This window comes from Lutjanus erythropterus, chromosome 6, assembly GCF_056507025.1.
Source record: "Lutjanus erythropterus isolate fLutEry1 chromosome 6, fLutEry1.hap2, whole genome shotgun sequence".
Taxonomy (NCBI): Eukaryota; Metazoa; Chordata; class Actinopteri; order Lutjaniformes; family Lutjanidae; genus Lutjanus; species Lutjanus erythropterus.
In genome coordinates this window covers 21216973-21243833 of record NC_139322.1, presented here as the reverse complement: position 1 = coordinate 21243833, position 26861 = coordinate 21216973, and the positions used below count along the sequence as shown (strand labels likewise).

The following is a 26861-nucleotide window of genomic DNA, read 5'->3' as shown; positions in this document are numbered from 1 at the left end:
ATGACAATGTTGTAGTCAAAACTACCTAACTGAGACAGGGCAGGGAGGGGTGACAGCTGGTAACAGGAAATAGTCAAGTTAGTCAAGTTACTGGTTACGTTTGAAGCAGGAAGTCACCAGAAAGTCTCGGTCTTACCTGGGCTTGACATAAAATCCTCTTTGTCTGAGGCTGAGCAAAAATGGTCAGTACCTAATAAAGGAGTTTATGAATGTTTATGACTGGTGTCATTCAGTCAGTGTCATGCCAGCCTTATGTACACCCCTTCAAACAAAGTGTAACCGAAAAGTCTTGAAACTTACTTGGTGTGATTTAGTTGTTTAAAGAAACAGTTTGACATTTGGGGAAATACAGCTCATTGACTTTCTTGCAGAAAGTAAGATGAGAAAAAGAACCACTCTTATGTCTAAAGGTAAATATGAAGCTACAGCCAGCAGCTGGCTAGCTTACCTTAGCATACAGGCCACAAACAGGTGAAAGAGCAAGACTGGCACGTTCCAAAAATAGCTAAATCTTCCCAGGTCTTATGGTTACAAAATCCATCTTTCCTGTGAGCACGATTTCTCCCAGAAGAGCTGAGTCATGCCCCGCCCTACTCTGACTCTGATTGGCTAGTTGCCTTTGTTGGTTTGGGTCATTTGAGTTGGGCAGATTTAAACATGAGGAGTGGGACTGGTTAGGGTTAGGTTAAGAATATCAGGGCAAGCCAATCAGAGGCAGAGTAAAGTGGGTCATGCCTCTGTCATCCTGGGGAAAAAAAATATTGGTTCCTGTGAACAGAGACAGGCTAGATATTTGATCATTCCTAGTCTTTGTGCCATGCAAATCTCACCAGATGGCTGTAGCTTCACATTTACTGTACAGACATAAGAGTGCTGTCAATCTTCTGCTCTAACTTTCACCAAGAAAGTGAATAAGGATATTTCCCCAAATGCTGAACCTATCCTTAAATATCACTGCAGATTTTTCTTATGGTCAATCTGTGTTGATTGTACAGTTTATACTCTGTCTGCGTGTAAGTAAGAGCGCTGGTTCTGCACACCAGATACATTCTCGAAACATGCACTGGCCATTCCCTCTCTGGACACCCCACTCTGATTCCACCAATCAGAATTCCCTACAACCTTTTTTTAAGGCTGTGGTCTCACATAACACAACATTGCTGTGCTTGTGTGTTTGTGCACGTTCACGTGTGTGTGGTCATTTGTGTGCACAGATAAGCAAACTCAGCTGTTTTCACCTCAGATTGCTCTCTCTGGCTAAAGTTTCCCACAGCCGAGGGGTCAGTGTCAAGGTTGTGTGAAAAAGCATTGACACCACTGCGACAGTATGTGAGTTAAAATTTGTAGTGGTGGCCAAATGGCCATGAGGAAAAACAACAAACTGAAAGATTGTCAGGTCAACATCAGAAATTATACTGTTCCCACTGGAAATTCAAATAGTTTAAGAGTTATCACAATGTTATGAAAGGTAATGTTTGCAACTTTGCTTGTGACAAAAAATAAAGGAAGGAAAATGTAGAGAAAATAGTGGAGGACTGGGGCAGGGGAGTTGGGCTGAGCACCATAGTAGAAAGGAATTTTTTGAATATGGTCTATATCCTGGGTCTCTGGATGGTTGTTGGACAGAGGTTGACATTTGATCTGAAGGCTGTACAGTCTTTCTGGGCTGGGTACAGGAGTGGTGGGGGGGTAGAAATTAGGGATCCAGTTTAGATGACCTCCCTGCTGTTGCGAATTGCACAACAGAGCACCATACTGAAGATCATCCCAATGATCTGTTGAGAGGAAAACAGATTTTTAGCAGTCATTCTTATTCACGAAACTAGAGTAACTGCCTAGTGGTTCTATGTTTTCACAAACCAGTCAAATAGCAGTTTACGTCCATGTCTGTCCAAACTCATATCATATATGTAGTGACACATGCTGTATCCTTTTAGATATTTGTGTACAATTCTGGCCTTTGAACTCCAAAGCCTAATCAGTTCATGAATGAGTCCAAGTGGACCTTTGTGCCAGTTTTGAAGAAATCTGAGGCGTTCTTGTGATATTATGTTGACAAGAATGGGATGGATGGACAAAAACATAATGTCTCTCACCACAGAGTGTATTTGTGTGTGTTTTCTTCTCAGACTCAGACTCACCATGACTCCAGCGATGCCGATGCCCACGTACCCAATGATGTAGAGTTTGCTGTTGAAGAAGTCCTTGATGCCTGTCTCACAGTCCTGCAGACCCAAGATAAGAGTCAAGCAGTGTTAAGCATGAGTCATTCGTTAGACAACAAAGGGGCAGAATTTAATTTCCGCCCTGAGTCTGGTGCTGGTGACAGATCTTACCTTGGTATCTGGTTTGGCATCAGGGCATGGGCTGGCTATGGTTCCACAACAGTTCAGCTGAAAGTGGGAAGAGAAACAACAAAGCAAACAGCTTTCAGTATACATTTTGCTGCATTAAGAACATAATGTTACCCTTACTATTTTATTTTTACTTACTACTTTCTGGTATGACATGATCAATGTGCTGTTATTGTTTTCATTGTAGGTTGTTGAGTAGAAGTTCTGAACGTCTTCAATAATCTGTGTGGGAGAGGACAAGTGAACGACATGGTTTCATTGGTATTCATCACTCTCATTGCACTACTCAAACTGTAAATTCATAAATGTACCTTGTCTTTGTTTAGGAATCCAAACACCCCCGCTGCAACCTCAGCACCAAAGATGATAAGCAGGCAGGCAAAGAACTGAGAAAAAAAAAAAAAAAAAAATCCAGATGACAGTGAAGGTATGGTACTTGTAAATAGGTTGTTGGTGAAATATATGTCTGCTTAAATGTATTCTCCACCTATTTACAATTTTGTTGAAAATTCCAGGACAAAAACATTTATATATTACAGTATAATGCACATATTTTTACGTATTTCTTATTTTTGTTATATTATTATTTTGCTATATATTGTAGTATAATGCAGATTTTTACATATTTGTAAGTAAAATGCATGTATTTGATGAATTATTATTGTTATTTCACTTTTGCTCAATATTGTAGTACATTACATAATATAATATCTAATATTTTTACATATCTTTTTTAAATTTTCTGTTTTCTATAATTTCTCTCTGCTTAAATACTCATTGTAATGTGACCCAATAACCCCCCCAGGGATCAATAAAATATTTTATTCAGATTTTTTTGCTCTTGTTTTTCTATGAATTTGTACTCACTGAACCCAGCAGGCACTGAGATTCCCGAACAGCTCCACAGCAGCCGAAGAAACCAACCAGCATCACCAGACTGCCAGCACCTATCAGGATATACACTCCTGGTGGAACAGAGGAAAAGAAAGTTATAACATGCACTGATTCAGTGGTACAACAAAAAAATGCAGGTGAAACAGACCTTTAGTCATGAGGCAAATTTTACTTTGATATATTCTATTCATTAAAACTGAGATATATCAGCCTAAAAAGGCACATTCATTGAGCCTCTGTGGTTCGACTCCCGTCTACATCTCTGCTAACACGCTCAGCTCCCACCTTGTTCATCGGGTAATTTTAATTTACAGAGTCACCAGCAGGAGGCAGCACAGAGCTATGAATGTAAGTTGAACAGTCACACCGTACACTGCCAAACACAGCTCAGACAGTGGCATTAAGATTTCAGACTGTGCTATTTCTGTGGTCAGCTGAGCAAATGCCAGCAAGGTTATCTGTACTTTGTCAGATCCTTTTTTAGGAATGGATCCACTTTTATTCAGTGTCCTCATACAAAATGCTCTGCAAATATGGGAGCACTGTAAGTGGGACACTTCACGTCCTCTTAGATCTCCCATTAACCCTCTCATTAGGAAACGCAGATCATGTGTAGGTCTGCAGGGAGGAATTCAACAACAGATGGGTTCCACCACCAATGCACTCGTACAGGTGGGGTCTGTTGCTAAGTGACAGCTCTGTGGAGGACCGGGTGAGAGAGAACTCCTCAACCCCCAGGTGCTGTGGGCTCAGGTGGGAAGGTGGGAAGGATAGGATAGGATCCCGTTGTGATGAGATACAATAATCGAGTTAGGTGCGTCAGTTCTTTTGTTGTTTGGGAGCCGAAGACGTCAAATGATCAGCTGGCGTACTGATCAGCTGGTGACGAGTGATGCTGCTGCAGTCACAAACTCAAAGAGACACTAATTCTCTACCTGGTTTTGGGCAGGACACAAAATTGGTTTTCCCTTTATCTCTTTTTCTGTTGTGTCATGGTTTGGAAAAAAATCTTTGAAGAACAGAAAATCTAGGCTGATTTGTGAGTCACAGCTTAACCCAGGTTTAGGAAGAAAAACGACTTTGGTAAGCCTTGGTTTAGGAAAAGATCATGGATTACGGTGAAAATAGACCATTTCACAACACCAGAAAGGCTTTCTGGCAATAACAAGGACATATTGTTGAAGCAATGAGTACAAGCCAGTTAAGTAGTAGTAGCAAGTCACAGCATATTAAGATGAGACTAACACAATTCTCTTGAGAGTTTTGCAAATCTTGTAAATGTAGTGTTCCCCTCTAGACACGACCCAGTGGTCTGCCATTCAGAAATAACAGACCTTAGAATGCCTTAATCAACCAATCAGAATCCAGCATCTGTGTAATAAAGCGGTTAAAGATAGCTTTGATCCAGCAGCCATTATTCAGATGAACAAGTTGTCACAACATTGCACAGATGCTATAGAAGCAATGATTATTTATTTACAAATATATTTATTAATTTATTTGTTTTTACCCACATTTTATTTTTTGTCTCACTTATTCTAGGGGTTATTTATTTGGATGTTTGTGTATTGATAATCGCCAATTTTTAGCCTGTAAACTGTGTGTCAAGACGGATGCCTTGTCTTCTACTGCAAACCAAATCTACCGACAGATACAAATAAAGTAACATGAACTTGAGCCTCGTCCGGAGTAATTTCACAGTAGAAAGAAAAGATTAGTTGTTTTGTGGGCTTGACACAACGGGAACACGGCATGGCAACTGCTGAGTGCTCTTAGCCATGTCTGTGGGGACGACACTCTCACTGTCAAAGCCATGTGTAGCACTATACTCTAAGAGGACCTGAGAGAAGCCACCACTCCCCAGTCAAACCACATGGACACCTGTGACACACACAGGAAGGAGTGATGAAATATCTTTACGGTATTATAGACTTTTGTAAGACAGTAACTGTGCAACACTTGTCTACCATTACAAAACCTTAGAAGCCCTAAACAGTTTTCAGAAAGGTAAATAAAACATCAACGGGTGGAGAAGAGTTTAGTCTGGAGACTTTTAAAATAACTGACATTATCATAAGTAACACACAGATTGCTGCGTAGGAGAGGAGTAATCCTAAATAGGACAACTAAACACCTCCTTCTCTTTCCCATCCTGCGCTGTCATTTCATTTGATGTCCCATTTTGTTTTTCCTTCAGATCTTTGCCATGGAAGTCCATCTGTTTCTATGATTGTCCTCTTCCATGTGCCTGTCCTCGCACTCAGTCTCTCCCCTCCTCCGTCTCTCTTTCCATCTGAGCAGGGTGACTGACTGAGAGGTGGTAAGCAGCCATGTGTTTTCTCTCAAGCATTTATGCTCTATGTATTACAGCCATTTTCTGTTATTCACACCAATCTCCACTGTGAATGTAATCACATCAAATCAAACTGAGACATTTATCCACATGTGGTAAACTTGGTATTGGGACGCCCATCAAACTACTAGAGAAGGACTGACTTGCGTAGAAGCAGTGACTACCTTTTCCTTACACGCAATTCCTGTGTGTGTGTGTGTGTGTGTGTGTGTGTGTGTGTGTATGTGCATGGGGTGAGACATCTTGGCATTAACCCCTCTAACATTGAGACAGACATTTATTTACAAGCTAAGGGAGTTGTACTGAAACGTAAACAATTTTAAAGACCCTCTTCTCCTAACTGACAGAAATACTTTGACATGTATGCGGTACATGTAGGGGTGGCGGAAAAATGGATACTTAGATGCTTTGCAATTCTCACTCGAAAAGATAATGTCTCAATGTAGAAAAGTCAGTAATTGGAAATATAAAACCCAACTGTTATCACTATGATCGCCTGCAGAGGTGGGAAAGGTACACACATTCTTTACTCAAGTAGAAGTACAGATACTTGTGTAAAAGATTACTTCAGTAAAAGTAGAGGTACTGATTCAACTTCTGTGCTGTAACAAAAGTGAAAAAGTACAGGCTGTGAAATGTACTCAAAGTATTAAAGAAAAAAACACCCCTATTTGTCTCTTGCGTCTTTTACCAAGCTTTTCATCTTGTTACGTCTTTTTGGTCATTATATATTTTTCGTCTTACTTAATTTGCAACTTGTTTATGTCTTTTGAGCCTTGTTAGGTCTTTTATGTTTTGTGATGTCTTTCACATCTTGTAACGCCTGTCATTGTGTGATATGCACCCATGGATATATCAAGAATTTGTCTTTTCTATGTGATATTGTTTCCCCCACTTAGGTTGAAGTCAATATCAGTCTTGATATTGGGAAAGAAATAATCCATAATTCCCCTCAAATTGATTAAAACTAAAGTAATGAAGCTGCTTTGAAAATGTAAGGAGTAGAAAGTACAGATATTTGTATTAAAAAGTATCTAAAAATAAATACTCAGTTAAGTACAGGTACCTGAAAAATCTACACACACAGTAACAAAGTGTTTGTACTTAGCTTCTCCCCACCTCTGATTGCCTGCAACAATTTTGTAAGACCAGGCTGAATGTTCCTTGTGGCTGCACCAGTTAGATGGTGAAAAATAACATCTTACATTGTAAGTAGGGTACTTTAGATATGGTGAGGATGGCTGAGTGTGATAAACTGGACAGCACTGAACTTGAAAGAAAAAGTGCAAATATACTATACTATGCCATATCTAAATGAGATAAATGCCACTTTATATAGACTACAGTAGAATGTCACAATTTGTAAAATTCATTATTTGATTTTGAAGACACAATGGTGTAATGATGTTACAGTTTCAACACTGCAAAAATAGAACAGAATAATATAGAATAGAGAATGTGGCATACATTAAAATTTTCCATTCCTAATATCAGTCAGAATAAAGGTCTAATTGCTGATACTTTTGATTGAAACAGCTGGACTTTCCTTCATCCATCAGCAAAATACGAATAAAGATACAAATGTAAGAATTGTGAAAAAAAAACTGAAAAACAAAAACAGAAAAACATAATATATAATTTCTTGCAACAACAACAACAACAGCAGCACTTCAACAGATTTTAAATGAAGCCTGCACTGTTGACGGTAATTTTCTTCAACAAAACACTCTCAAAGTTTGGAGGCTAACTAGGAAAATAGATGGCTTGGACTAAACTACACCCCAACTGACGCCCCATACTCTGATCCAGATTTCCCCCTGGTCTAGAGGAGAATTCTTCCTGTGTATGGTCTGATAAAGGCATTAAGACACTGGGAAACATTGCAGAAAACAATTTAGTCTTGACTTTTGATTAGCTCAAAGATAAGCATAATATCCCAGCCATCCTTTTTTTTACGTACTTACAGTTACACAACTATGGTTGGTCTATATCCATTCTCAAACGGTCCTGATACTGTGGAGCAATTTCCTCTTTGAAACAAATATTCATTATAGCGAGGACAAAATCAGCAACTCGATTCTATGGATCACTCTCTGGGACAGTGAAGGAAAATACAGCTAAAATTATTAAACAGAATAGAAGACTGATTTGGTGTTAAAATTGAAGAGTAGGATGATATGTAGCTCATACAACTGTTTTACCACTAATGGACCAAAAGAACTACATTTAAGATAAAACAGTGAGTGGCAATAAAATAGTCCCAGATCTATCAAAGTTTTGTAGTAAGTGCAAGAATATACAAGGGTCGGGCATGTGTTTACTGTTATTACTATAAATATAAATGTTTACAAAGATGTTTTTAACAAATATCAATGACATACTTGGTCAAACAGTGAACATTTCTATTTTATCATTTATCATATTTCTTGGTATAGATAATTTCCCAGATATTCTTCCAAATCAGTTAAAACTCCTGAAAATCCTCCTTTCCTGTGCTGGGAGACGCACTTTGTTAAAGTGGATGTTGGAGGAACCCCAAACATCACACAGTGAACAATTAGTGTGTAAGAGATTATGCCTCTTGAAGCTCTCGGCTTTTATTTAGGAGAGGAAACTTTTCCGTTTTATAAAGTTTGAAGTTCTTTTACAACTTAACTATGTCCTTGTTGTCTGCAATAAAAAACAATAACTCTGTAGATGTTTCATTTTCAGTGCAGTGTGTTTGCACATTCTGTCATTGGCTTTGTCAAATATCACACTGGTGATGAACTGTAAACCTGATGATGTTTTAATTAAAAAAAAACATGTACTGAATCACTGGCCTTGTGTTGAGTGTGATACAGCATATTGTGACACACCTGCATTGTGTGTGCATTGGCTGTGGAGATTCGCTGAGGTGTGCTACGATACTCACCAATGAAGAAGGTGTCTGGAGCCTTATCACCATTGAGCAGAGACACTGTTTCAGGATCAAAACGCAGCCACAGTCCCACTGCCAGAACGAAGGACCCCATCAACTGCAGAGACAGAGGACAGAAAGACTTGCAATAACTTTTAACTTCACCACTTATTTCAGAAAAAAAGCATGGAAAACTCTGACAAATAAAGGACCTCTGTAGACAACTGGTGCACCGTCATGCACCGTCGAGACTCATGTGTATGCAGGCTTTAATTGTAACCGAACACTAATAAATACCAACTGTCCTCCCTGACTAGTCGTCCCTCATGCTCCCTCTGGTTAAAGTAGCAATAATCGTTAAAAGTGCACGTGGTTGCAGACAAAATAAAGTCAGTAAATCAATGTTCTGTTACATATTTCATAATGAGGAATCTGTCTTTTATCATTTCTCTCCTAGCTTTAGATCTGACATCACTGCTGTAAATTAGTTTCAGCATTCATTACAAAAACAACGCCCTTTTCATCAAAAGCACAACAGTGGAAGTGCATGTTTTTCAGGCCTTCAGAGGGCTTGTTCTTTTGCTCTCCCTAAATGTGATTTTCCACATAAATAAAGCAAACGGTGCCGTGGAGTTTCCACTCTGGCCCTCCACCCTTTGCACTAATTCAACACAAGTATTATTTTAACAGTTAGTTTGGCTAAAAAATTTTATATTTTGTGTCAAAACAATGGGTCTGAATATCTGTCTGCTTTCTAAATCGATGGGTCCCAACAAAGTGTAACTTATGTAACTCTGAAACACACCATTTTTGGCTCCCTGTAGGGAGAAAATGATCTGCTTGGCTGTCGGCAGCAATGTGGCACCTTGAGCTTTAACAGGCTCTCCTGTTTGTTTGGAAATGTGGTTACATGTTGCTCATACTTTCCCTCATCTAACCACCATCAGTATACATTGAAGGAAATCATACTTTGACTACAGCAAAAAACTTTTATTGTCTTAGTGGTCAGAAGAACTTGAAGTAAATACATCTTTTTATGAGATGCTCTCGAGGGCAGAGTTTGTGGTGGGTGCACGTCTGACAGTGATCATTAAAACCTCTCAGTATTGATCTGAGTCCATGATCCATTGAGGATAATCCAGTCTAAAAACCTTCTGAGCCAAGCTTAAAAACAACAGCGTGTCTATGTGTGTGTGTATGTGTGCAGAGAAATAAAATGATTTGTCTAAATGGAGAGTAATTCAGAGTGTCTGTCACATGGCCTCTGTGCCCTAGATCTCAGAATCTAGGTAGACTGTTGTTTGTGTGACTGTTTCTATGTCCTCGAGCTGTGTTAAGTGAATTTATTTAGAGAAACAAACCCTGTTGCCAAGTTCAGGCACAAACAAACTGCTCCATGTCTGTGTCTTAATTTTACTTTGTGACCTCTTGTTTATCAAATCGACTCTCCTTGTGTCTGTTCCTGCAATTTCTCTTTCATTCCTCTGTATCTCATCCTTGTTCTCTCAAACTCTACAACAGAGCCTGACCGATACTGGATTTATGGGGTGATATACTAATATTAGGGAGTAAAAAATTTTTTTTAACTTATTTATAAAGGACAGTGTGCATTAATCAACATTCAAATGAATGTAAATGCCCCTTAGTTAGCTTCAGGCTAAAAGAACCTGTATCATCTGTTGATAGATTTTATTCACTCATGTTGTTTAACGGTTTTGTTGCTTTTTGCCACAATATAGTATGTGTATATCATACCTATTGTAGGTATTGTATTATTTTTATTATTCTAGAGTGCCTAACAATATCTGGCAAAGGGCCTGATAATGAAAACACTATTGACATGTTAATATCTGCCGATATTTCCTATTTATAAAATCTCAAAATGACATTGGGGCACTGAAACAGTAAACTTTCACTGGTATTTTTATAGTTATAAATAACAAAACAAAAAGACCAACTTGAATTAAGAAAAAGAATAAAATGTTGCCTACAAAACTGGAAAATAAAAAAACAAAAATTGGAGCCCAACTGATATGTCGTCCTACCATTATTATCGACCTGATATTGGCTTATAACAGCAATATCGGTCTGTATCAGTATTGTCATATGTGTTTGTCTGATGTGCAACAATATTAAAAACCTTTGTGTTTCTACAAACATAGTTCAGATTGCTGTTATTTTTTTGTTTGTCTTATAGGCAGCATTTTAAGTATATCTGACACCATTTTAATTTAAGTTTAATATACTACATGCATATTTTGTCCATTTTTTTTATTTTTTTTATTTATAGTTACTTACTTCTAATTAATAAAAATACTGATGAAAGTTTACTGTTTCAGTGCCCTGGTGTCATCTTAGACCATGTCAAACATCCTAAATATATATATATATATATATATATATATATATATATATATATATATATATATATATATATATATATATACATATATATATATATATATTCAGACAGTACAGAAACTTTATCAATACAAATTAGTTTACAATGAGATATGTTCAAAGTGTGAGTATGTAAATTTCCGACTATCAGTGATTGATTTATTGATCAGTTATAAATGAACAAGAAACAGGAACTTAACCAATGAGCAAAATTATTAAACTACATTTATTGTGTAGAATGAAAAAGAACTTCAGTTTGGGACAATGATTGTTCAATTTGCAACAGTTGATGGGGAAAATAGTTAATTTTGAGCCCTGATGCTGATACCAATATAGCTGTGCTAGGCCAGTACTGGGCCAATAATGTCAGCTGATCTGTCTGGCTCTATACTCTACAAACACTGCTCCTCCACTCCAGGTCCACAGATTATATTTTATGGTGCTGGTCTGAAGTAAAGCCAGCAGCTCAGTTGTAAAGCATCAGAAAAGGACAGGTGTTGGGAAGCCGGCTTCCTCCCAAACGGAGGATTTAGTGTCATGCGTGGTGATGTATGGGACAGCTGAGCTCTCCGGGTTTCAGGATTAGCAGGTCCAAAGTGATAAAGCACAGTGAAGTGAAGGCTGTAGTGTAGAAATGTCGACTTACTGAACCAGGTTGGATTAGTAGTGCAGAGAGGGGCTCTGGATCTATTTAACACGGGTATTTGTCAGAACACCTGATGGTGCAATGGTGTTATCGGAGGCGTGAGGCGAGGACTGCTGCCCACTGAATTGTGTGTGGATATATACACAGTTGCTAAGAGCTAGATTGTGCTAATGCTGTGTGGCGGAGCAGGTGGTTAGTTGAAAAGAGCTCAGCCGAACCTCATTACTATTATGGCTACATTTAAGAGCCTTTTCAAAACCAGATGCACGGACAGATACCACGCCGAAAGGTCTCATTTAAGAACAGGGGGGTGCATCCAACACTGCAGTCAGTGGCTGACGTGCTAAGTACATTCTCTCAACTCTGGCACTCATGAGCCCAACTATCCCACAGGTCCCATTAACCCCGCTCTTAGAGATGAGGGTTCCAAAAGGGTTCTCCCAAAAGGGCTGAGGTCCTACCAAGAGTTACTTGCTTCTGAAGAACCGTTTTTTGAAGAGAGGGCTTTTCAAAGGCTCTTTGGAAGACTGAGGGTTCCACACAATGAAGCCTTTTTAGAAGAAAGATTGTTTCTTGAAGGCACGGGTGTTAAAAGTACCCCAACCTCAAATATTCAAATGTTTATCTATGTTTCAAATAGTGCTTTTATATGTAGATGTATCTGGAAACCCCCTCATACATTCATCATTTTATTCATCATATTGTTCCCTTTGGAACCCTCATAAGACAAGAGGGTTACAGGTGTAACCCTTATTTAAAGAAAGCATTTTTGGAACTCCCTGGGTGAGTTCTAGATGAAACCCTTGGAATATAAAAGGGTTCTTGGTAGAAACTCCTCTGTGGGTTCTAGACGAAACCCCTGGGATATTTAAGGGATTTCCTGTGGGGAAAAGCTGAGGAACCTTGTACGGTTCTGGCTAGCACCTTTATTTCTAAGAGTGTACCTCCCTGCTTTACCCCCCACCACTTTGTCTGCCATCATTACCCCGTCTGACACCAGCCACACCCCTCCCTCCCTCCCTCCCTCCCAGCCTCTCTGCCTCCCAAATCAACCCCCTGCCCCCCGCCCTCCGACTTATCGCCATGTGCTCTACGTGTCCCCCTCCTCTACCCCACCTCATCCCGCCCGCTCCCTCCCAATCTCACCCACAGGACAAAGACCCACTGTCTCCCTGTGACTATATGCTGTGGTGCACAATGGGGGGGAAACAGACAGACACAATGAAAGAGGGCAGAGAAAAGAGAGAATAAGTTGTTAGAGGAGCCATCATCTTTTTTCTTCAGACCACAAACGCATCTTGAGTTAAAACTCCAACCTGTGTCCTTTACAGGTCCTGTACAGGTCTCTAAAAGACAGATGGAAGTGAGAATAGCAGAGTTCCCCTGAGTCCTCTTACTGTCCCAACACCTCTGAGGATAGTTTGTATGTCTGGATATTTGTAGACGGGAATGGAAATCTCTCTGTTGAAGCTTTATTGAGGTTCTTTTACAGTTTAAGGCATAGGCCTGCTTTTTAATGGTGCAGTTAAATAGTGTTTTGTGAGGGGAATTTCCATGGGAACAGAGCTGAGCTGACACAGGGCTGTGGTCTTGGTCAGAGACTGTCTGTGGCACTTTCTTTTTTAAGCAAAAAAAGTCTTAGTGTAAATTAAAACAAAAGAATGAAAGCAAAACAACTGTAAACTACTTGAAACCCAGAAGTAATTTGTGAGGGATTTAAATTGGCCAAAAATAGTCTTCTGTCTGGCGAGTGTTTGGGGAAAACAGATGCAAGCGCACATTAAAAACGATGGGCAGAAGGAAAGTGTAAATAGGAGGGAGATAATTATGGGTGGAGTAAATCCCATTGTACCCTGCCACAGGGTGGGGGAGCATAGTAACACACATCAACCTCCACAACACTAGCAAGTGCGTTTGTAGGACTTATTTAGTGTCAATGTTGATTGTAAAGTCAATGCATGTTACAAGAAATCTTCAAAATGATGGTCACATCTTCAAAGTAGTGGCTGTGGGGAGTTGACAAAATTTTAAAAAGATATCTCCACACTTTCAAATTTTGTGAAAAATGAAACAATTTCTTGTAATAGAAACATCAGTCTGTCAGTCCTAGTCAATCCAGTCAAATTATCTGATCTTACTTTAATGCTTTAAAATATTTCTTCACTTTGGTTATTAGATTAGTTTGATTTAGATCGTTTGACAAGAAAAACTGCATCTCAGTCGTTGAAGACAATAATGTCAAAGACATGAATTGTGGTCCTTTATATATAAATAACAAATATAATACATTATTACATATTGCACAGAAGTATCACACAAAAACAGGTAACTGCAACAATTAAACCACCTTTTGACAAAGGACCAAATTATCTCCTGCCGATCATCCTACTGAATCTAACATCAGTCACACGGACCCTGTTCTGAACTGTTTGTAATTTTCAAGGTAGTTATTTACTCCCATGTTTAGCTTGATCTTTGTAGCACCTACTTAACCTGCTGTGACATGATGCCTGTAATTTATTACCCATACCTTTAATAAGTCACCCATCCAGGAAGTACAAGTATATTCAGAGTGTCTCTGCTCCAGACTTGATGCCAGAAGCTTTAAACAGTCCCTATGCAGTAATTAGCTGATTACTATTATTATTATTGGTGTTTTTGTTTTAGGTATTCTCTGAGGCACTTTCAAAACTGTTTTTGTGCCAAATGATACGGGCTGCCATCTTCACAGCCATACTTGAACATCATGCCTATAAAGAAGATGAGCTGTGTGGTTAACTTTTGTTCTTTACGGAAATAAATAAGAAATGACAAAAAAAATCTCTTTCATGTGGCTTTCAGTGTTGGCTGGAAGATAAAAAGTGTGGTTGTTTGACTTGCAGACACAATGAGAGAGTCTCTGAAACAAATCAACTATTGGAAAGAAAACAATGAAACACTGGTGAGGCTATTTCAAGATGAAGAGCTTTGCAGATAGATGTTTTCTGCTGGACGGGTTACTAATCATTCTTCTTGAACTGCCCGAATTAATCATTAAGCGAATAGTATTCCAAAATAATTGTGTCACAGCAGTTGTTTTTAATGAGGTGAAAGAACACTGGAGTACTATCTGTGAGGAAGACATTTTGAGCTGCAACTTTCCCACACATCTCTACGTTTGCCCCACACTGTTTACCTCAGGCTTAATTTTTGACTAAATAGGGCAGTCAGTGAACAATGGCATACAAACACCAGCCAGACGAGCCAGCAAGGTATTGATGTTCTGCTGCAAGCTATCAGTGTAATATATACAAGAGCCTGGCCTGCGTTATATTAATGACAGTTTAGTAATGGAGCCCTGCAGGAATCTCACTACATCATGAAGTCAGAGAGGTTTATAAACTCTAAGACACTTTGTAAGTGAGGATTGATGACCATGTTTTGTCAGACGAAGGTGATTATTAACTAAGTGTGTGACAGTCTTCATCATTCAGGTAGAAACATTTTTATGTTTAAAGTGTATGAGTCTCTCACAGCTTCTATCTGTTGACAAGATTCAGCCTGTCCAACCTCTAAATGCTCTAAATGTCCATTCAGGGCTCATGGGGGGGATTTGGAGGGAAACATATCCACCCCTCCTCCACCCGCTTTCATCACACACTCTTCTCACCATCTCTCAACAGAGGGGGCTGGGATTGTGATACCTGATTATGAACTGAGGGTGATCATCGCTCATTTGTGGCTGAAAGAATGCAGGGAGTCTGGAGAACTTGTGCTTAACAAGAAACCAAAAGTGGAGGAGCATCTGATTAGGAGTTTCTGTGGTGATGTATGACATGTAACATACACATATGGACAGAATATCCCACTATCCTCACACTGATCTATTTCCTATCTTTATCTGGGTCAACTTCAGGCCAACTGTCCCTCTTTCACCATGTGAGCGCGCACGCACGCACATGAATATCCCTCTCAATCTCCCAATGACCCTTTTCTCTTCAATCACATGCATTCTCTCTTTTCCATCCTCTTTCTCCACCTCCATGTCATCTCTCTCATCATCACCTCTCTGCACACTCAGATGTATCGAAAGGAGATTTCATCGACAGCCACACCCATCCTGGATGTGAGGAAGTGGAGGTAGAACAACTTAATGCTGGGACCGGTGGGGCTGCCGCTGTGTTCAGGGTTCCGGCTCCAGCAGGCTGTGCCGCTGCTTAGCCAGGCAGGAGCAGCAGACTGAAGTTATGCTATTGTCCTGCTGTCACAATGGATCCATTCACGCTGCACTCAGCGCCTGATCCACTCCACAGATGCTTGTTGGAAAATCTCTCTCTCTCTCATTCACACACACACACACACACACACACACACACACACACACACACACACACACACACACACACACAGGAACGTCCCCTCTGAGGAGGGAGCATGGTGGCACACATAAGCCAAAGTACACCTTTAAACAAAGATTACCCAGCAATTTCTCATAGACTTTAAAGGAGTGGGTTCATTTACAGCATGCACTGTGGCTTGAATTTAACGAGGATGTCAGGGTTTATGAAGACACGTGCAAAGCATGTGTGAAAGTCACACACATGCACCCATGGGTGAATTAATAAACACCCCTACTGGGCACAGGCCCAGCGGCCCAAAGCAAAAGTGGCGCCCTGGGCTTCACCTGGAAAAATGTCACTCAAAGACAGATAAATCTGCTACAAAGATACACACAATGAGCACAAGGACAGACAAAATGACCACAGACAAACACTCTTACAAAAAAACAAACAGCAAAACCACAAGTCAAAACAAAATAGACACAAGTGACCACAACGAGACTCAGAATGAGTAGAAGAGGAGTAAAACCAGTACAAAGAGACAGAAAATAACTACAGAGACACAAAATGACAGTTAAGAGACTCGATACAACCAGAAAGAGACATGAAATGACTACAAAAATGAGCAAAACAACGAAAGAGACACAAAATTATTATAGACAAAAAATGACCAGACAGAGACACAAAATAACGACAGACACAAAACCACAAAAAACAAACAAAAAAAAATAAACAAACAAAAAATTTAACTACAAAACAGCACAACACAAAATGATAACATACACAAAATACCTCAAAAAATACAAAATGACCAGAAAACGACACAAAAGACTTTAAAAGAGACAAAATAAAGATGCATAACATCCATAGACTTTAATGACCACAAAAAAGCACAAGATGACTACAAAGAGATGTAAAGTCACTGCAAAAAGAGGCAAAACAATAAGTAAGTCTGTGTGTCGTGCTCCTATGTCAGGGATGATGGGGCCTTTTACATATGTGTGCCCAGGGGCCCTTTGTCTCATGATCTGTCTACACACACACACACAGACACACACACACCTTTCACATCCACCTGACAGCTCAGCGTCAGTAAAGTGACTCTTTTGTGTCTCCTCCTGACCCGAGTGGACAAGTGTTGCTTTTTAAACACGTAAAAGAGGATGGAGTTGGAGGATCAGGGTGGTGCAGGAAACTGTTCAGTTTATCAATCAGCTCTGCGTTTGTTAATGAAGCTGAATGTGGCGCTGAGGACTGAGCCAACAACTGCTGAGTTTGTTTTCCATGCTGCTGTCTCTCAATCTCTCTGCCTCTCTCTGTCTTTTCATTCAGTCTTCCTTTCAAAAACACGCTTCCCCGGGAAAAAGGGGGCGGGTTTTTCCTCTGTGGAAAATCTGATTTGAGCCCGGTGAGCCAAAACTAAAAAACCTCTGGCTGTCACCCTTTCCGCGCCACGCACAGTGAACCCACGCCGGACGGACTGCAACTAAATAAAGCAACACAAGTTGTCCGGCAGCAGGATGAGTGTAAAAAGTGTCCACAATCTGAGATTGTTACTAAAATAACACGTGGGTGTGAAAGTTAGCTGTGTGCGGTGAGCAGTCTGCGCGGCTGCTGCACTTGCTCTGTCTGTGGTCATTCACGCGTAACAGGACGCATGCACTTACCCAGAAAATGAAGTTGAAGACGAACAAAAGATATTTCACACATTTCATTCCTCCTTCCACCTTCCCCATCTCGGCTGGATGTGTCTGTGTTTTGCGTTAAATCCCCGCAAACTGCTCTGACGCTCGTCTCGGCTCCGCACACTGTGACAATAATAACGGTCCACCCGGTCACAACACTTGTGCATCAAGAAGCAGCGTCACTGCAGCCTCTCTCTCTCTGTCTCTCTCTCTCTCTCTCTCTCTCTCTCTCTCTCTCTCTCTCTCTCTCTCTCTCACACACACACACACACACACACGCACACGCACGCACACAAAACACCGCAGGATCCGCTTAAACTCTTTCCAGACCGCCCCTTTCAATAATACAGAGGGGGGCTGAAGGGGGGGCGAGACTACACGATGGGGATTTGGCAAATGTTTGGCCGACGTGTTGTTTTCTCTGCGACAAAAAATGTTACCATTTACCTTTTAACATATTTCGTTTGTATGTCCAGTGTTTCTTTTTTACGTTTGACTTCAGGTTTGTCACTTCATGACATCCTGTTGTCCTTAAGTGATAAATCTGTCTTAAAAAATAATTTACAACAACAAGAAAACTTAGGAAATAGGTATATAACTGGCAACACATTTACTATGACTGACATCCTAGAATGTTCTGACCTGATGAGAGAGTTTAGTGTTGTTTTCTTGCCCATCTACTGTAATAGATAAGATATATTTCTTTCTTTCTGTCAATTATTACTTTTTAATTTTTTGTGATATTAGTATTATCACACACCACAACCTATCAATGGGAAATAGATCAGTATTATATTGATATTGTGATATTAGATATCGTCTTAGATTTGGTTATATTGTGATAGAGCGTATAAATGTTGTCTATTCCAGGTTTTAAAGAAAGAAAAGTGATGTCATTTTCTGGACTTACAGGTCCAACCTGAATTTACAGTAACCTCTATAATATAGATATAGAAAATGTGTATATTGAGATGTATGTTTTCTATCATATAATAGCCTCAAACTATTATAAGCCATATCACGCAGCCCTACCACAACTCATGTTAGACCATTTGCATTCTTGCAGGTCTACATTTTGGGTTATGTGTGGTTGAACTATTCTTTGCTGTAGGATATTTTCATAATTTTGCCTGACAGGTTAATTCAATGAAATAACTGTACACACAATTATATAATCATGCTATATAACATTCACTCTACAGTGTTGTATCAGACTGTATCATACTTCCCTTATACACTATGCCATACTTGCTACTAGTCACATCTCTATGTTACTTTGCTTGAGATGGTATATTGCACAATTTAACTGCTGTTGCACAGTTTCGGTTTCATTCTACTCTTATTCTCCTGTTATATGCTCTTAATTATTCAGTTTGTAAGTCAATACTTACTTCTGTGTTTGTGCTGCTGTAACACCCAATTTCCCCTTCTGGCTTGATTTTCATTTTTATCTATTTATTTCATACAATAACATAGACCAGAAGAAACACAATAAATACAAAAAAGATGGTGAACAAATTATGCAGGTGAGATTTAAAAAGAAAAAGCCTTAGAAGCTTATACGGGTGTGGAACTCAACCTCAACCTCAACCAAACAAAAGTACTTAAATGAACAAAAGTAAGAAAGCAATCATAGGATTAAAGAGCAAGCATAAAGTAAGCAACAAAAAACAGGCAAAACATAACATAAATTAAATAATGTAGTGAGTGAGTGTGTGTGTGTGTGTGTGTGTGTGTGTGTGTGTGTGTGTGTGTGTGTGTGTGTGTGTGTGTTAGCAGTCAGTGAAGTAGTGTGACCTCGAGATATTTTTCAGCTGGGTAAAGGATCTCACAGTTTTGCACATATTAAGTATGGGAACCAGCAGACAGAATTATTGCACAGTAGCTCACTATTAAGACAGCAGGCAAAGCAGAAACGGTCTGTTACGAAAGATCTGTTTCATTTTGTAATCACATTATTACAGGATTTACTCAATTTCCTTTTGCAAGATAAATTATAATGCTGAGGTGTAAGGTGTTGAGGCATTTCCTATCTGTAACAGCACAATCGCCTTTCCCAAGCCTTTCCTGTCTGCTTAAATAAGACGCTGGGGCGACAACATAAACCTCTTATGGAAAATGAATAAAGGTGTCCAAATATGTAAAAAACAGGAAGTTGCCTATCAGTTTAGATGGAGTGACTGTATAATCACCACCTCCATGTATATTTATTCAATATCTATATATTTGTACTATTTTTATTGTTCACAGTTTATATCTGAAACACGTGATTCGACTTGTATAGACATTTAATTATGTTGATGTCCATAACATATACACCTTTTTCACATACACACTGCAGTTGTGTATATTATAGGCATTCATTGTTCTTTGCCATTCTTTACCTTTATTTGTTCAGTTTTGTTGTCCTTGTTGTCAGCTGTATGTCTATGACTGTATAAAATCATTGAAACCAGAGTGAAACTCCTTGAATATGTGAACATACTTGGCCAATAAAGCTAATTCTGGTTCTGATTCATCAACATGATTAGTTGACCAATTCTCAAAAGTAGGGCTGGGAGCTAATATAATAATTATATATCTGTTTCTTTCTGTTTGCTCCCCATGACACTAAATTTAGTCCTGAACTGATGAGTTAAAGACTCTTCGACACAATATTTTAAAGGGTGTTCTTTTTTTATTATTTTTTTTATCATACTTGTTTTTGTTTTTAAGTTTGGGAAAAAAAACTAAACTAAACACTAAATCACAGTGTTGATATTTTGCCCACTTAGTTTGTGATAGCATAATTTTTATAGTAAAGTTAAATTACTTGAAGAGTTTTCTACCCACGGGTACTGGCAAAGTTAACTGATTGCTGAGTTGGATGAATTGTGACAAACTGATTTCTTTTAAACTAATGCACTTTTTGTTCCTAAGTGAATTTACAAAGTAAATCTACTATTAGTAATGAAATGGAAAGCATGGCCCCTCTGCTGGATTTCTTCCCTCAGTGTCATCAGTGACTGGGAGCATGAAACTCAGCAGCAACACCATGTTCAACATAAATATTTTCCCTACAACCATGGAGAGCAGAGGGAACATCCAGCGAGCAGTTCATTTTATCACTGGGAAGTTAGGCAGTGGTCAGAAAATCGCCTTATAGAGGAGCGAAGCGGTCTGCCAAGCTGAGGCAACACTGGGGGGAAGAAAGAGTCAGGCAGGAATGACATGATGGAGAAAGAAAAACACAAATGCTTCGATGATGTATTTATGTGAATAATAACCAACGTGCAGCTCTTTGTGGCCATTCACACGTGTCTGTCTGAAAAGTTAACCCTCTTAAACTCTCTCAGAGTGGCAAATGTTTGTGCTATGAGAGTCATCAAGTAAATTGTGGAGGAGGACGGAGAGAAAAGAAAAAAAAAAGTTTAGCTTGGATGCAAACCAGGACAGTACCAAAAGAGGAATGGCTGATAAGACCACTGGGACAAGACCGCTGTGTCCCTGCTGGTTGGTTGTCGTGGACTGTTTGTGGCTCAGTTGCTATGTGGCTCCAAACATGTGAACAAGAAAAATGTGTGCAGGTCATGACCCTCACAAATATATAACAAATAGCTGACTAGATCATTTTACAAGTCAACATGATACTTAAAGGGATAGTTTGTGCTCCAGGCAGTTACAGCAGATTACCAGCTTGATTTGAAATGATGATTCCTATCCTGTTCACTGTGAATTTCAGCTTCTTCCTTCTGGACAGAGGTTCCTCGTCCCAAGGTGCAGATCAAAGCAGTACAAAAATAACTTTGTTCCAGCAGCCGTCACTCAGGTGAGCAACTTGTAGCAAGATTGCACAGATACTGTAAAGTAGCATTTATTTATTTGTTGATTGATTGTAGTTTGCATTTGTTTTATTGTATTTATTCTTGTGGTTATGTACTCGATTTACCCTGTTCACAGTAGGACATTGGTTAGCTTCCGTGTTGGTGCCCTTCTCTGCTTCTATTAACTGAGGGTGTGCTGACCGACATCTACTGCAGCTGATATCAATAGCTACAATATCAGCTAATATCAACTATCCATAAGTACCTCTTACAAACCCAGAACCCCGGTCCGAACTATCCCCTTAACAAGTCTATCGTAGGGTTGCCCTGGCAACAGCTCTGTTCTTTTATCAGACAGATAGTACAGTGACCATATTTGATATAATTTCTACACTGCTGTGTTCGTTACTGTGAATATCTCCTGAGCAAAGTCCTTGTTTTTCTCCTTTTCTCTTGAAAGGGTGGGATCAGTAATAGCTTGTTATTATTATCTGTTACACCCATGTTTGGGTCAGTCAGGGCCTGGACCTTTTCCTCAACTCTGAGGTCATTATTGATGACAGACTGTGATATCTGAGGGCTGTGAAGGTCAGCGATTGTCTCGCTTTGCCACAATCTATAATGAAGGTGAAGCTTAACAGAAATGTTCGGCTGCTTTAGTTTGTGAAAACAATATTAATGAAGCTGTGATAATCAGATTTGATTAGTTATGACATTAAGTACCTAGTAAAAGACCTTAAAAAGAGACTCTTACCTGTGTTAGTATAGCACCATCTAGTGGTCCCACTGTAAACACTGACTGTGGTCATTTATTTTGTGGAAAACTCACCTGAGCAGCTGTGCTCTTTGCTCATGTACTGGGAGATGTAATTTCTCTAACCCTAACCCTATCGATAAACTCAAAATTACTAGATTTTTTTACGGGGCTCATTGACAGCAACTGTTAAGATATATGGAGTGTAATTTATTACCTGGAAATAATGAAAAGTGATAGAGATGAGATAAATCATATGAAGAAAATCCATCCTTTGACCCTTTAAAGTCTGTAACTAAATAAATAAATAAATATCATCTTTCTTTCTTTACATGCAGGTTAAGTTAAACCAGAGGTGGGCAATATTTCAATAAGATATGTTTAAAATATCTATTTTAAAATAAAAATATGTCATTTGTAACAAAACACTTTAAGATTGTGTTTCACGTTTTTTGAAATATTATTTAACATTTTATTTTATTCTAAAACTGAACACAGCCCCTGAGACCAGTGGAGTTTGATGATATCCTTTACATCAAACAACATCAAAACTGTAATTTTTTTCCACATATTATTACTTTTAGTTAAGTTTTGAATGTTTAAAACTAAAAATTAGAGATGCAACGATTAATTTATTAATTCCTTATTAGTATTAAATTAATTGCCAACCATTTTTATGTGATTCATTGGTTTGAGTAATTAATAATAATAATATGACAATGAACCAAATGTCTTTGGTTTGTGAGCAAAACAATAAATTTTAAGACGTCATCCTGGGCTTTTGGGGGTTTTTTTCTTTTTTTTTTCTTTTTTTTTTTGGACCTTTGATAGACGAAACAACTAACTGTTAAATCAATAAACTAATTGGCAATGAAAATAATCAGTTGCAGCCCTTCTTGTTATTGGTCCTGTAAGGTCAGACCCATATTGCAGTTACTAAATTCCTAAAATATGATAATATTAGTTTGTATAGACTGTATTCTTGTATTTTCAAATTACTTTTCTCATACCAGTATTTTGTATGTGATACAGTGAAACACTTGATGAGCAAGTACTTGTCATTTGTAACAGGATACTGCACAAACCACACCGCCTGTTTGCAGCTCCTCCTGCCAAAATGAGAGGTTAACTGAGGTCACCCCCGGAACAACCTTTGATCAGACGTCCTTGCTGCGATGAGGTTTCCTGGCAATGCACCCAGAGCTGAATAACAGCATGACATGTTCTGTATGATCTGTGAAGCAGCAGCATTAGTGAGGGTGAGAGCACAGTCTGGCACCTGGGGAGGGTGATGATGTGAGGAGAGGAGCAAAGTTCAACTTTCAGTGAGAAGCAGAAAACAAACTCTCCTTTTCTTCTCCGTCTTCATCTTGCACCAACATTTATCTTGTCAACTTGACCACAAGTGGGCAGCATAGTCTAACAAAATCTTGTCAGAGAGATCCAGTGTAAACTGAGAGAATTTGTGTGTTGATGAAGATGAAATACTCTTCTACTCATCTTTTGTGGTTGCCTGTTATTGGCATATGCATTCCCAAGGTAGCACAAAGATAATCTGCAGTGTAAAGGGCTGAATTACCGGCTGGCCAAAGCAGACCCTGAAGGCCCCATATTCACTGTGATAGTTGATTTGTGGTTTGATCACTTACAGATGTTTGTGGAAATATGCACTGAAGAACAAAATCAACTCAAATTATGAAGACAGATGAGTGTATTATTACCAGTTTTGTCTAACTGTTTTATACAGGAGCCCAAATTGCCAAATTTTGCATATATGTGCATGTTCTTAAATATATTCTAGTCCAGCAAATTACCAAAGACAGTCCAGCTAATGTGGTGCTTTAGTGGAGTACTGTATACTATACAAATACTCAGTTGTCAAAGAAGTATTCAGATCCTTTACTGAAGTAAAGGTACTAATACCACACTGTGAAAATTCTCTGCTACTAGTACAAATCCTGCATAGATAATGTTACTTAAAAGTACGTAAGTATGCTTCATTATTGTGGATTAAACAACTGATTATTTTCTCGATTGATCTATTGATTGTTTGGCTTGTAAAAATTCACAATTATCCAGAGCCCAAAGTCACAATGCTTTTTTTTGTCAAACCAACAGTTCAAACCTGCACTGTTAGGTAGTTTATTTTGTAATAAAACACATCTCCTAATCTCTATATGTTTTGCATGTAAATATTTTAATGTTTAAAGTAACTAGTAACTAAAGGTGCCAGATAAATGTCATGGGGTTAAAACTACAATATTTCCTTGGAATTCAGTGGAGTATAGGTATAAAGCAGCATGAAATGGAAATACTCAAGTAAAGTAAAAGTCAATCAAATTTGTACTTCCATAAGTACAGTAAATATACTTAGTTACGTTCCACTACTGCATACAACATAGTAGTTTTGCCATATTTTGCAAAATACTTATTTCCTTATGTTATTGTCAGTGTAGGAGTTTGTGGATTGTCTGTGTGATATATCTGCCCGTATACAGGGACAGAAGAGTCACCGAACAGTTTGATGAGCATTAAAATGTAGTGAATCAAAGGCCGTGGCCCTCACAGTCACCAGATCTTAACCCAGTTGAGCACCTATGACAGATTTTGGACCAAATTTGTCACCCCTCTGTATGTATGACCCCTATATTTCTCTGCACATACAGCAGGCTCACAGGCATTTCCCACAGCTATGTTTACACCAGTTTCCCAAGGTGACAGGAACTCTTCCACAGTGCTGGGAACACCACAGTCAATCCATCTTCCTCTGTGTTTAAAATGCAGAGCTGGACTCTCAGACCTGCACGGTGTGAACGACATTCCTTCACCCTGAGGAGAGCCTGCACGATGGATGTACAAGTATGAAAAGTATGGTTGGTTTGTCTGTCCTGCATTCCTCTGAAGTCAACACTGCTCAGTAACTGGCTGCTGTCCCCTGTCCTGGAATAACGATGAGAACAGCCACTGGTAATAACATTATATTTAAAGAAAGAGAGAGGGAAAAAAACATAGGTACTCAGGCTGATTAAATGTCTGGTCTTGTCATTTTAGGCTGTTTGGTTGTTCACAACACCAGAGGTTCACAACCTTTAGTGCTTGTGAAATGTAATGAAGAAAAATCTACTTGTGACAGTTCACTACAGCATGTTGAGTTGTGAACAGATCTGTTGGAGGTGGTTTCGCCCATCAGACTCTTTTGATTTGAGAAAACTATTAGAGGCCTGAAGATGAAACTATTTCACAAGGAAAAAGCACACCATTGTGTGTAGCAGAACTGATTTTTCCTCATGTCCTATCCCATTAATCAGCTAATGATCCCTTGGATTAATGTTGCAACTCCTAATGGGGCTCTTATTGGTGTAGAGACCAATTGTAGTGTAATCCTTTCAAAACTTGTATTAATTTATTTCTTTTGCAACTTGTGGGCAGTGAACACAATTGCGTATCACCTCATAAAATTGTCTATTTACACACTGAGCAAATGCAGAGCACCACTGGTATTAATCTTGAGCAGTGCTGGCCACCTGATGATGGTAAGTCTAATACTCTCTCTCCTTTCTACGCTGGTTCTGCTCCAGAGGGAAATATCTGGCTCTTTGCTGACGTTGTCTGTCTGCTGTTTGGTGCAGAGCAGATATTGTACTCTGGGTTTATCAGCTGCCTCTTGCATTTGGAAAGAATGCTGCTCAGAGCCTGAACCAAAACAGTAAAGTTAGAGGCTGTAAAAATAAAACAGAGGGGTGAAAGATCAATAAATAAAAACTGGCCTAGAGCTGAAGAGAAATGCAGAGTTGGGTGAAAATTGTCTGTAGGTTTATAAATACAACAGATCACCTGCATATGTCACATTTTATCCCTTATACAGTGTTCATCCCTACATCAGGTCAGTAATCCAGATGTGTGGTCATTATGGAGGGATTGGGATGTAATCAACAGAATGGATTATACACTGAATATTCAGTTCAAGCTGACTGTAGGAGGACTAAACCACAGAAGGGTTCAGGAAAAAAAAAACTATGTAAGCTACTTAAACTCAGAGAGAAGGACAGAAAAAGGTGCAACATTTAGAGAAACTAGTTGGTGAAAATCCTTATGAGTTGACTCCTTTGTCTTGGAATAAACAAAGTTGATCAGTTTGAGCAGCAGTTGCTGTCTTCAAACAGAACTCATGAACTCATAGTTACGGCATTGGAAACTGTGTACAGCAATCGTGAACTCAGCTTCCAGAAAATTTTGTTTGTGAAGTTTGTGAAGACGACAATGCACGGCAAATCATCAAGAACAGTTCAGATGAATTGTTTATATTCAGTACCTTCAAAACAGCCGCCCTCCACGTTGATGATATGCCATGAAAACACTCACACACTAGAGCAGCTTTAAATGACCAGTATGTAGGATTCAGTGACATCTAGATGTGAGCTTGCAAACATATCATCTCACCCTCCCCTTCCAAGTATGAAGCAGAAGCTGTGAAACTCATGAAAAACATGAGAAAGGGCATATCTAAAGCCAGTGTTTGCTTTCTCTGTATTGGGATACTGTAGAAACATCTATAAAAGAGGACCCATGCCCTCTGGAGATATAAATTGCTCATTCTATGTGAATGAAAATACGATGATTCTTATGTTCAGTTGATCACACTCTAAAGAATACATACTTTTAAATATTATAGTCCATTTCTGCCATATTCTGCCAATAAATCATTGTAAATTTCACACACTGGACCTTTAAAGCCAAAACGTGAACATCAGCAC

General features: G+C 39.0%; 1 protein-coding gene across 1 annotated transcript; it reads right to left on the bottom strand.

Moving 5' to 3' along the window:
- Positions 1-397: 397 nt before the first annotated feature.
- LOC146325244 (CD9 antigen-like) lies at positions 398-17735 on the bottom strand. The gene is made up of 8 exons (XM_084721143.1): positions 17533-17735; positions 8516-8618; positions 3222-3319; positions 2666-2740; positions 2493-2576; positions 2337-2393; positions 2142-2225; positions 398-1775 (listed from the first exon to the last, which is right to left on the bottom strand). Exons 1-8 carry the CDS (start codon positions 17599-17601, stop codon positions 1710-1712), a joined length of 636 nt encoding a protein of 211 aa, XP_084577269.1. The 5' UTR covers positions 17602-17735; the 3' UTR covers positions 398-1709.
- Positions 17736-26861: the final 9126 nt, after the last annotated feature.

Excerpts from the sequence above, each read along its gene's own strand:
- LOC146325244 (XM_084721143.1), bottom strand. The coding sequence starts at position 17,601 with ATGGGGAAGGTGGAAGGAGGAATGAAATGTGTGAAATATCTTTTGTTC. Across the intron at positions 3,320-8,515 it reads TCCAGACACCTTCTTCATTG|GAGTGTATATCCTGATAGGT; the intron begins GTGAGTATCGTA and ends CTGTTCCACCAG. Across the intron at positions 2,577-2,665 it reads GATTCCTAAACAAAGACAAG|ATTATTGAAGACGTTCAGAA; the intron begins GTACATTTATGA and ends TCTCCCACACAG.